This window comes from Ursus maritimus, unplaced genomic scaffold, assembly GCF_017311325.1.
Source record: "Ursus maritimus isolate PB19 unplaced genomic scaffold, ASM1731132v1 scaffold_23, whole genome shotgun sequence".
NCBI classification, from domain to species: domain Eukaryota; kingdom Metazoa; phylum Chordata; class Mammalia; order Carnivora; family Ursidae; genus Ursus; species Ursus maritimus.
Window position 1 is genome coordinate 32,045,040 of NW_024424786.1, and position 12,043 is coordinate 32,057,082.

General features: G+C 38.7%; 1 protein-coding gene and 1 pseudogene across 1 annotated transcript; one reads left to right on the forward strand and one right to left on the reverse strand.

The window, feature by feature from the left end:
* The first annotated feature begins 1,277 nt into the window (after positions 1-1,277).
* On the forward strand, positions 1,278-2,893 carry LOC103672256 (olfactory receptor 4C11-like). The gene has a single exon (XM_008700922.2). The coding sequence runs from the start codon at positions 1,501-1,503 to the stop codon at positions 2,413-2,415; it is 915 nt and encodes a 304-aa protein (XP_008699144.1). The 5' UTR covers positions 1,278-1,500; the 3' UTR covers positions 2,416-2,893.
* A 3,444-nt stretch (positions 2,894-6,337) lies between these two features.
* On the reverse strand, positions 6,338-8,902 carry LOC103672255 (annotated as a pseudogene).
* Between the last annotated feature and the right edge of the window lie 3,141 nt (positions 8,903-12,043).

Sequence of the window (12,043 nt, forward strand, 5' to 3'; positions counted from 1 at the left end):
ACATGGAGCCAGATGAGGGGGTGGCGGTGGGCTTAATACCAAGACCCATGAGATCAAGACCTGAGATGAAACCAAAAGCTGGTCAATTAACTGAATGAGCCACCCAGTGCCCTAAGAATCTAATGTTTAAAACAAAGTAATCTTTTTTTTTTTATTTTCTATAGCTATCAGAGATCATTGGAACTGCCCATCAGAGCTTGTAGTTATAACATCTCTAGTTTATCATAATGCACTAATATTATTTAAGCTGGATGGCAAATAAATTTTAAATTTTATTTAGATATGGAATTTCATTTGGAGTAAATGGGTGATTGGAGTCAGTATTTTTAAAATATATATTTTACTTAGGGAAAGCCAGTATAAATTTATGGAAAACTTGAGTTTAACAGAACTGTGTTGGAAACTTCACTTTAACATATTTAAAGCCCTTACTTCATTTTCTCATTTTTGAAACTTCATTGACCAGCCAATTTGTGAGCAAGGGACCTTTGTACATTTGGATCCAAAATTCACTTGGTATTATTACATAGAGTTGTGTGTAATTCTTATGTAGTTAATGATCTTATCTAGAGGACTGTTATCCCTCCAAATTGTTGTAAAGAGGTTGAGGACACATTTCTATGCCTCATTACACAGATTGCAGATATGAGTATGTACTTAGTACATATTTGTGACTGATTTGATGGTGTTATTGATTCATTGAAGGATTGATGATTTATCAGAAAAAAAAGAGTTTCTCAAAACTCATACTCAAATATATTCTAGATCATTTGACATCAATATTAAAAGGTACAGAAATATTATAGACAGAATAAAGATAAATTGTAGTAATTTCTTAAATTGAAGTAATAGAAGATAAAACTATGGCCACCAGAAACCTGAATTTGCAGAAGTAATTTCTTCTCCAAGCATAATTGAAACAAGATATTCAAGAGTTCAGGAATAATAGGTGCAAACTGGTGTCCAAATCAAGAAATGTGTTTTTTTTAAGAGAGAATCTCCTAGTGTTTATATATTAAAATTATATAGGGATATAACTTTTCAGCAATTGAGCTGCATATACATTGTATTCACATCATACACATAAGTATATACTTAATTGTGTATCTATTAGCGTGTCTAATTGTCAAATGAAGAAAAAGCTTCAAGACATTAAAGTGATCTGATCAAGATCATACAGCAAAGTCATTAGTTCTCAGAATTTGACAGAGCTCACCATCGCTTGAGAGCTTTGTTACCTCTGAAAATCTTGGTCCACATAGGAAGACCTTCAGTTAATGCTCACAGTTAACGCATGGACATCAGCATCAAAAAATTAAAATGAAACAAAACAAAATTTCCCAAGTGATTATAATATATGAAAACCTGAGAGCCATTGGTTTATGTGTTGATGGAATTAGAACTATAAAAGTGCAATTCTGAATCTAATTTCACCACTATTGCCGGGTCACTATTTCCCTAATTTTCTCTGCAGATGAACAATTTACATTCACTGTAACCATGGAGTTGAATAGCAGTGTGAATGAGTTCATTCTATTTGGGTTGACACAGAATGTTCTAAAGGAGAAAGTCGTGTTTGTGGTCTTCTTGTTTCTCTACCTTGCAACTCTGATGGCAAATTTACTTATTATGATGACCGTAAGATACAGCCGGACACTTGGGAGCCCCATGTACTTCTTCCTTTTCCACTTGTCCTTTTCTGATGCCTGTTTCTCAACAACCACGGCTCCTAGGTTGATAGTAGATTCTGTATCTGAAAAGAAAGTCATCTCCTACAATGAGTGCATGACCCAGATTTTTGCAGTTCATTTCTTTGGGTGTTTGGAGGTCTTGGTGCTCGTCTTCCTGTCCTTTGATCGCTATGTTGCCATTTGTAAGCCCCTGCGGTACACAACCATCATGAGCCAGCAAGTCTGTGGCACAATGGTGAATGTGGCCTGGGTGGTATCTTGTATCCATTCTTCTTCACAGATTTTCCTGGCTTTGAAACTACCATTCTGTGGACCCAATGTCATTGATCATTATTTCTGTGACATGACACCTTTGCTGAAACTTGCATGCATGGACACTTATACAATCAATTTACTCATAGTTTTTAATAGCGGGGCTATCTGCATGGTAAGTTTCATAGTCCTGCTTACCTCTTATATTTTCATCTTACATTCTCTGAATAACCAGAGTGCAGAAGGAAGAAAGAAAGCCCTCTCTACCTGCACATCCCACATTATTGTTGTCATCTTATTCTTTGTCCCATGTATATTCACATATACTCGCCCTGTAACTACATTTCCAGTGGACAAGATGGTGGCTGTGTTTTACACTATTGGGACACCTGTGCTCAACCCTTTGATTTACACTCTGAGAAATACAGAAGTGAAAAAAGCCATGAGGAAATTATGGTGCAACAAACTGTGACTTGCAATGGGAAAAAAGAGGACTCCAACTTCTAATTCTGTAACAGTTTAATAAAATTGGATTGACAGAAAAGAGAATATGTTTTCATCCCAACATGGACAATTGAATCCTCTCCCAGTAGGGTGTTTGGAGACATAAGTAGAATGACCACAGAACACAGACCCGTTTCATTTTGGGTCAATATCACAAAGTGCCACAATATCAATTGCACTTGTATTTGTGGGAAGATAAGCCCACTCCTCCCTTCTGCTCTGTGCACAGCAGCTTCTGAGTCAACTTCTGCTGCGTCTATAACTGTACCTCCCTAATTTCTACATTATTCTGGTTTGTGTTTCTCCTTCCCATGTTTCTGACCTGGGTTGTAAAATGTCCCCTGAACTTGCCTGATGTATTTTGTTGGCAAATCAGTTTTGACACTACCAAATCTGGATCTTAGCTTTTCTGGCTAAACTGTGAATAGCCCAAAGTTACTACAAGAAACTGATGATCCCACAGGAGCATACACATCAACTAATTAAGCCTCTATTTGGTGCTTGTCTTCCCTTTGTAACATCTTTAAAAATTGGCCCTTTTTTTGACTCTTAAGCACGTAGAAGGAGATAACTCATGACCTTCTATTCAAATAGTATAATTGAGTTATAACAAATATATTCATTGTATTGATCCACGATTTCTATGTACTTTAATATCTTTCTTCTCTGTTTATCATGTTTCTCATTATTTGTCCATATTCTTGGTTTCATATACATTTGTAATATAAGTCCACGGGCATTTCCCTAATTCTTGGTTGGTGAATTTGGGACATTTTTTTCCGATTCTGAGAGTTATATTATAAAAATCAACACCTCATGGATAAGATCATACATATGAGAAAAGCAGCAACTGACAGAAAAAAACAGAGCTAACATTATAATATTTCATCCAAAAAGGAAGATGCAAGGAAGTGTCTCACTGACTAGTGGGTAGGATTGCTTGGTTGCCCAGCATAGCATGTACACTTCTGGGTTGGGAGAAACGTTTCAGGCTATCGCTTCTTGAATTCTACCTCTATTAAGCAAACTTTGACTGGTAATTTGGCTTCCTATAGAGATTTTCCTCTCTGGAGAGAAAAGTATTGATTAGTGACTAGAATAAGCACTTTGGTGTTTTGATTTATATTTTTCATGTATCTCATTAGATTTACATTCTAGTTCAGGTCCTGTTAACGAATGAGTGTTGACAACAGCAGCCAGTCCCTGTGAGAGTGGGCAATGAGTCTGTCTCTGAGTATAAATATAACCAAGACTATCTTCCTACAGATCTGGTGACTGAAGCTTGGAGTGTGGCAGATGAACCCATCTAAAGCCACTTTGAGAGGTTTTGCATGAGTATGCCTCCTTGAAGATAAAGTTCAACCTTCAAACTCTGATAATAAAAGTTTGGAAGATTTATCTAAAGATCATCTCCTGTACCAGAAAATCTCTCAAAGTACGACCCTATAGGGGTACCTGGGTGGCTGAGTGGGTTAAACCTCTGGCTCTTGGTTTCTGCTCAGGTCATGATCTCATTGGTTGTAAGAGTTAGCCCCATTTCAGGCTCCATGCTTCGTAGGGAGTCCGCTTGAAGACTTTTTTCCCTCTGCCCTTCCCTCCGCTCTCATGCTCTCTCTCTCCCTCAAATAAATAAATAAATCTTTTTTAAAAAGTACAAATCCTGTAGGTGATGAGTCAGGAATTTCTTGGTTGATAGCATAAGCATCAATAAGCTACTTGCCTTGCCACCTTTGCCACAAATTTATCCTTGCTGTTAATTGCTATAGTTAGTATTGCTATAGAAACAGAGGGAAGAAGAGAAAAGAGGAGAAAGGAGAAGTAGTAATGAAAGGGAGATTATGAAGGAGAGAAAGCTTTTAGCCTTGAGTTTTAGGAACCTTCATTAGGAGAATGTTTGTGGAAGATCACTGCTAATCAGGAAGACTTTTTTTTTCCTCTCTATCATTTCTGATTAGTGGAGATTTCTCTGAAAGTGCCTGTATTTAGGCAACTAAAGCTCAGAGGAAAAATTTCATTTTATAAGTTATATTGAAAGTAAAATAAAATCAAGGCATTTTGTGGCTTTAAATACCATCTCTATGCTGATGACTTGCACATTTAGACTTCCATCCCAGACCCCCCTCTTGAATGCCAGACTTGTGTACTCAGCTACTTGCTTGATACCATCCTTATGTATCTAACAGAAAACTTTATATTTAATGACTGATTTTTTCCCTTTCAAAAATAAATTTAATATCCTGGAAACCTGTGTGTGTATACATTTCAACATACTGGAATTCTATGTGTATATAAATTAACAACTTAATATTGGATATTTTAAATTCGTAGGCACTATTTGGATGGACTGTTATATAAACTTGACATATTGCTCAAGGTGGAACAATCTGAAATCCGATTTTTTTAAAAAACTAGTAGAGAGGATTAGCCTAAAGTGTTTTTGTCCAGTTACATTTTTGTTTTTGATATGTTTCAAATGTTCTATTTGATTCTTTCTAGGCAACCAGACATTTTGTGAGAATAACTTGACTAAATAATTTATTTTTTCAGGGTAGCCTTGTAAGGCAGGTTAAAAAGCCATAGAATTAAGGTGATTTAAACTGTATATGACTTCACCTGGAAGATATTTTGGGGCATAATTAAGCAGTCTTGGTAAAAATTGCCTTGCTGAAATACAAGATTCCTGAAACATCTAAGCCTGGGCTGCTTCACATTTACATAAGGAAACATGGTTCTAGAATAGTGATACTTTTTAAATGTTAAGTATTTTCATTTAGTTTCTTACAAAGGCATAATTGATACTGTGGTGTATGTACTCAGAATTCAGCAAAGATTATGAATTCCAGAATGATTGTATTGAGAAGTCTTGGGTCAAATTGAGCAAAACTAGGCTGATGTGGTTTAGTGCAAGCTGTGACCCTGTGGCTGAGCTGATGACTTGGTATCTGCTCAACCACTTCAACGATTTGTTGCTTCGAGGTGTCAGGGCAATCACCTTTCTTTGGTGTTGTGTATATTGCACAATTACTTTCAGAGTGAAATGCACATTTCATTACTGCTGGTTTTGCTATCAAATCTGGTGAAATTCCATCATGAGACAGTCATGTTGAGAAAACTTCCAGTGGCGCAGGTGTTCACAGGGACCTCAGTGTGGAGCTCAGAGGTGGTGTAAGGCGCAATCTTCACATTTCCAGGAGCGCAGACAACAGTATCCTCTAGTCACTCTGTGCACAATATGACGCAACATCTACCTGTGACTGCAGCATGCGTTCGGTCAGTACACTTTTTTCTTTTTTGTTTTTTTAAGATTTTATTAATTTATGTATTTGACACAGGGAGGGTGGAGAGAGAGAGAGAGAGCACAAAAGCAGGGGCAGCGGGACAGGGAGAAGCAGGCTCCCCGTTAGGCAGGGAGCGTGAATCTGGGTTCAATCCCAGGACTCTGGGATCATGCCCTGAGCCTAAGGCAGATGCTTAACTGACTGAGCCACCCAGCTGCCCCCACTTCTTCTTTTTTTAAAAGATTTTATTTATTAATTTGGAGGAGAGAGAGAGAGATATTCCAGGACCCTGGAATCATGACCTGAGCCAAAGGCAGATGCTTAACCAGCTGAGCCACCCAGGCACCTCTTAGTACACTTCTATTTGATTTTAAAGTAGTCATTCTTTAGATGTAAGTTGTCCTGTTTTGAAGCCTTTTTTTTTTTCCCAGTGGGCTTCACACCCACAATGGAGCCCAACAAGGGGCTTCAACTCATGACTCTGATATCGAGACTTGAGCTGAGATCAAGAGTCAGAGACTTAACCCACTGACCCACCCAGGCAACCTTGAAGAACTTTTTTAATACCCATGATTCCTGGGGCTTCTACTCTAATCCAGCCCTCCAGTTAGTTTATGTCAGAGGAGACACAATATAACAATTTTGGTAAAGACAGATTCTAACTCAAAGTTGCCAAACGCACCTCCAAAATATGGAAGTATCTTCAGTGAGTTGACAGTCTGTTCTAGAGCCAGTAGCCCTGAGGCTTTGACTGTCTGTGGGAAGCAGTCCATGGCTCCTGAAAAATGGACCTACTCCTCTACAGTGAGGAAGGAAGAGGCTCTGAGCTTTTACTTTTCTTTTCATCATGTTGAAGGCAAAGGAGAGAATCTGGGCCGCCTCAGTAGCCAGGCAGACCCTGGCAAAGTTCTAAAGGAGAGAGAACCAATCTCAGAGTCCTGTCCTGATTTTCTCTAGGATCATGAAAACTAGAAGGGAACCAGCAGAGAAAGAAATAGATCCGAAACAGTAAAATAACTCCCTTGACAAAGGACCAGGAACCCTTCCAATGGTAAATAGTAGAAAAAGCACAAAGGATATGCCTGTAACATGGTTCCAGCACATTCTGCACAATTAGCCTGGATTTGATGAGGTCTGTAGGATGTAACACAATGGTGAAAATAATGTCTGCCAGACTCCCAGCCATGATGGAGCACCACTGGGAAATATAGTCCAGGTCATCTGTGAACAGCATTGAACTTGTGGTAGGCATGGTGCTGCAGGGGAAAAGGTGCAGGCATGCCATCATGTTTCCCTTCCAGGTCCTGGACTCCCTATGTCCCCAGGACCCCTCCCCCAGAATCACCACCACGCTGAGAACTCCCAACTGGTCCCATCCTGGCTTGGGAGACCAACAGTGACTGATTGTTGTTGCAGTCAAACATCTATGGCCTTCCCCAGAAAATTCCATCCTTCCAGTTTTCCAGGCCCAAAAGATGGAAGTCCAAAAAATTGATAATATCACAGCTCACACCTAACCTATTAGAAAAACTTTGCTTTCAGAATATATGCAGAATATGAACTCTTTTCCCACCAAGTCCCCTTTCATCCTGGTCTAAGCTGCCATAATTTCTCACTTAAATCATAGCCCTGAACTCAGAATTCTCCATACTTCCACTCTTGCTCTGCTAAGTCTATTTTCAGCATAGCACACTTCTCTCCTTAAAACCCTGCAGTGATTCCATTTTGCTCAGAGAAAAAGACCAAATTCTTACAATGATTTGACCTTGTATTGCCCTTTTGGCCTCTTCAGGTACTTCCATACTTGCTCCCTGACTCCAGCCATACTGGCTTCCTTGCAATTTCTTGATGACATCGGGCAGCCTTTCCCTGCCTAAAATATGGGTGCTTGCCCAGTAGCTTCATCTCCTTATGGCATTATTCTAATCTCTCCTTAGTAAGGCCTTCCTTATGCCTATTTAATATCAAATTCCTCTTAGCATGACTGATCCCTTTTTCTTGTTTGACTTTCTTTTTTTCTTTTTCTTTTCTTTTCTTTTCTTTTCTTTTTTTCTTTTTTTTTTTCTTTTTTTTTTTTGTTTCTTTCAGAGAGATAGTGGGGAGGGGTATAGGGAGAGACATAGAGAGAATCTTAAGCAGGCTCCATGCCCCTTGCTGTTACTGTACATTGTCTCTGTTCCTTTCCGGTCTGTTCCTTTACTTTCAGGCTCTCTCTTCACTGAACAGATCCCCTTTAATATTTCTTGAAGGGCTGGTTTAATGATCACAAATTCTTTTAGTTTCTGTTTGTGCTGGAAGCTCTTTATCTCTCCTTCTATTTGGAATGACAGCCTTGCTGGATTAAGTGTTCTTGGATGCATAGTTTTTTATTTAGCACCTTCAATATATCATACCAGTCCTTTCTGGCCTTCCAGGTGTCTGTGGATAGGTCTTCTGCCAGTCTATTATATTTATACCCATGTAGGTTAAGGAACTCTTTTCCTGAGCTAGTTTCAGGATTTTTGCTTTGTCTCTGAAATTTGCAAGCTTCAGTATTATATCAAGGTGTTGACCTATTTTTAATGATTTTGAGGCAGGTTTTCTGTACCTCCTGGGCTTCAATGCCTGTTTCCTTCCCCAGATTAGGGATGTTCTCACATATGACTTGTTCCAAAATATCTTCGGTCCCTCTCTCTCTTTCCTCTTCTTCTGGGACCCCAACTAGTCTAATATTGTTCTGCTTTACGGTATCACTTATCTCTTAAATTCTCCCCTTGTGATTCAGTAGTTGTTTCTCTCTCTTTTTTGCAGTTTCTTTATTCTCCATCATTTTGTCATCTTTATCACTGATTCTCTCTTCGGCCTCATTTATCGTAGAAATTAGAGCCTCCTTTTTTTATTATATCCCATTAATCGCCTTTTTAATTTTGACCTGATTAGATTTTAGTTCTTTTATTTCTCCAGAAAAGGATACTCTAGTGTCCTCTATGCTTTTTTCCAGCCCAGCTAGTATGTTTATAATCCTTATTCTGAGTTCTACTTCCAACATCCTACTTATGTCCATACTAATCTGGTTCCTGGATGTCAGTACTGCCTCTTGTTCTCTTTTCTGGGGCAAGTTCTTCCATCTTGTCATCCGTCCAGAGAAGAATAGATGAATGAGAGAACAAAATACTAAAATAGCAATAATGACCCCAGAGAAATATACACTAAAGTAATCAGAAGACACAGAAGCTGTAATAGAAAAAAGAAAAAGAGAGAGATAGAGAATATAATGAAATAGTTGAACAGAAAAATGCAATACATTAGATCCTGGGTATATTTTGGTTTCTTTTTTAGAAGAAACTAGATCTTAAAATTGTCAAGAAAGAAAAACTTATATATATTCAAAAATAAAATTAAATACAATGAAAAGGTAAAATGTACCCGTAAAAATGAAAATTAAAAAAGGCTAAAAAAAGCATTGAAAAAAACAAGATTAGTTGAAAAGGAAAGAAATAAATAATTTGAAGGACTAAAGAATCATGAGAAATAAATTTAAATTCTATATACTATTTTCCTCTAGCCCTGCAGTTCTGCAGTTCTGTGTGATCAATAAACTTGATGTTAGCTGGATGTTCCTGCTGGTATTCTGGGGGAGGGGCCTGTTATGCTGATTCTCAGATGTCTTTGTCCAGGACAGTATTGTACTACCCTTGCCAGGGGCCTGGACTCAGTGAAAGTGTGCCAGATTGTTCTATGTGGCTTTTGTTCCCTGAAATCTTTCCCCACTGCTTAAGAGGATGAGAATGAAAATGGCGGCACCCTGATTTCTAGCCTTAGGGATGAAAGTTCACGCTCTCCCCTCTTCAGTGAGCCCTCAGAGAAAAGCAATCAATCACTCTGGTCTCCCTGGTTTCACTCTGCACTCTATGTTCACCTAGTCTGTGACCAAGAATTTCTACAACCCCATTTCCAGTCTCCAAGCATTAGAGACTCTTGCAGCAGGCACCAGAGCTGTTCCTGCCAGGGAGGGGGAAGGGCGGATCTCTCCGTGGTTCTGCCACTGGCTGGGCCCCTGCCAGAGGATTGGTCACCAGACTGTGCAGCAGTTTGCAGTTTATGTCAACACTGACCAGAAAGCTGGTACCTGGGCTCCTTGTTTGCAACTGGCTTCCCTGCTCCACTGCCTAGGAGCTCTGCTGCACTAAGTCACCCCATTCTTTTTGTGGCCCTGGGGATGCTGACACCACACTGTCCCACCCGCGATTCTGCCCCACTTCACCTCCTGAGCACCTTTCAGGCAAACTTCTAAAAGCTCTCATTTTGTGCTCTATTGCTTATACCATTTTCCAGTACCTGGCTTAGTGAGATTCCCCCTCCCCCCCACCCCAGTTTATCTTCCCATAGATCGCCTTGGATTCATGTCTCCATACCTCCTACCTTGCAAAAAGTGGTGACATTTCCATTTATAGAATTGTAACAATTTTTTTTCAGATCTCTCATTGATTTTTGTAGGTGATCAGAATGATTTGATAGCTATCTAGCTGATTCCCAGAGACCAGATGAAATTAGGGTCCCCTACTCCTCCACCATCTTAACTCTCTCCCCAGTCTGCCGCTTTGAATAAGTGGTCAGAGTAGTCTTCATGGAGGACATCACATTTGAATAAATACTTGAAGAAGGGGAGGGAGGCAGCCATGTAGATATGCACTGCAGAAATGTGTTGGAAGGTTTGAGTCCAGTGATACGGGAACCCAGAGAGTATTAGATGAGGTCAGAGAGGGGTGGTGGGTCCAGATCACATAGAGCCTTGTAGGTTGCATTAAATGACTTCACTTTTGATGAGACCAAAGTGGAGCACCGTTGGAGAGCTTTGATCAGGGGAGAGGCAAGACTTGACTCACCTATTTTGTCTGACATTAGTATTCCTACCCTAGCTTTCCTTTTTGCTTCTATTTGCATGGTAGATGTTTTTCCATTCCTTCACTTTCAATCCACATGTGTCTTTATGTCTGAAGTGACCCCAACAAGTGAGTCCAACAATCTAACAAGAGGATATTTCAATTGTAATTATCTATGCAACAAACATGGGTGCAGTTAAATACATAAAACAACTACTATCAGACATAAAGGGAAAAAATGACAATAATACAATAATAGTAGGGAACTCTAACACCCCGCTTACACCAATGGACAGATCATCCAGACAGGAAATCAGTAATTAGGAAAAAGTGGCTTTGAATGACACACTTGACCAAATGGACCTAACAGATATATTCAGAGCATTTCATCCAATGTAGCCAAAGACACATTCTTTTCAGGTGTACAGGAAACATTCTCCAGAGTAGATCACATGTTAGGCTACAAAATAGGCCTTAATAAATTCAAAAAGATTGAAATCATATATAACTTTTTTGACCAAAATGGTATGAAACTAGAATTACCCACAAGAAGAAATGTAGAAAGAACACAAATACGTGGAGGAAAATAACCTGATCCTAAACAATGAATAAGTCAACCAAAAGAGATCAAAGAGGAAATAAAAAAAAAAATACGTGGAGACAGATGGAAATGATAAGGGGTTAGTATCCAAAAGATATAAAGAACATATACAACTCACCACCACAAAGACAAATTATCTGATTTAAAAAAAAGACATTTTTCCAAAGAAGACACACAAATAACATGTCAACACATCAAAAGATGGTCAACATCACACATCATCAGGGAAATACAAATCAAAGCCACAGTGAAATAACATCTCACACCTGTCAAAATGACTAAAATTAATAAGACTAGAAAGAACAAATGTTGGCAAGGATGTGGAGTAAAAAGAACCCTCGTGCATTGCTGGTGAGAATGCAAACTGATGCATCTGTTGAGGAAAGCATTATGGTGGTTCCTCAAAAAAAAAAAAAAAAAGAATTATCATATGATCCACTAATTCCACTACCAGGTATTTGCCCAAAGGACACAAAAACAGTAATTTGAAGAGATATATACAGCCTTCTGTTTATTGCAGTATTATTTACAATTGCCAAACTATGGAAGCAGTCCAAGTATTCAATGGTAGGTGAATGGATAAAGAAGATGTATATATGTACAATGGAATATTACTCAGCTTTAAAAATAATGAAATCTTACCATTTGCAGCATCATGGAAGGACTTGGTTTAATGTTAAGTGAAATATATCAGACAGAACAAGACAAATATCCTAAAATTTCACTCATATGTTGAATTTAAGAAAAAAGACAAAGAAAAGAGGAAACAAACAAAAAACCCAGACTCTTAAATACAGAGAATAAACTCATGTTTCCCAGAGGGAGGTGGGCAATGGGTGAAACAGGTGAAGTGTT

Excerpts from the sequence above, each read along its gene's own strand:
- LOC103672256 (XM_008700922.2), top strand. The coding sequence starts at position 1,501 with ATGGAGTTGAATAGCAGTGTGAATGAGTTCATTCTATTTGGGTTGACA.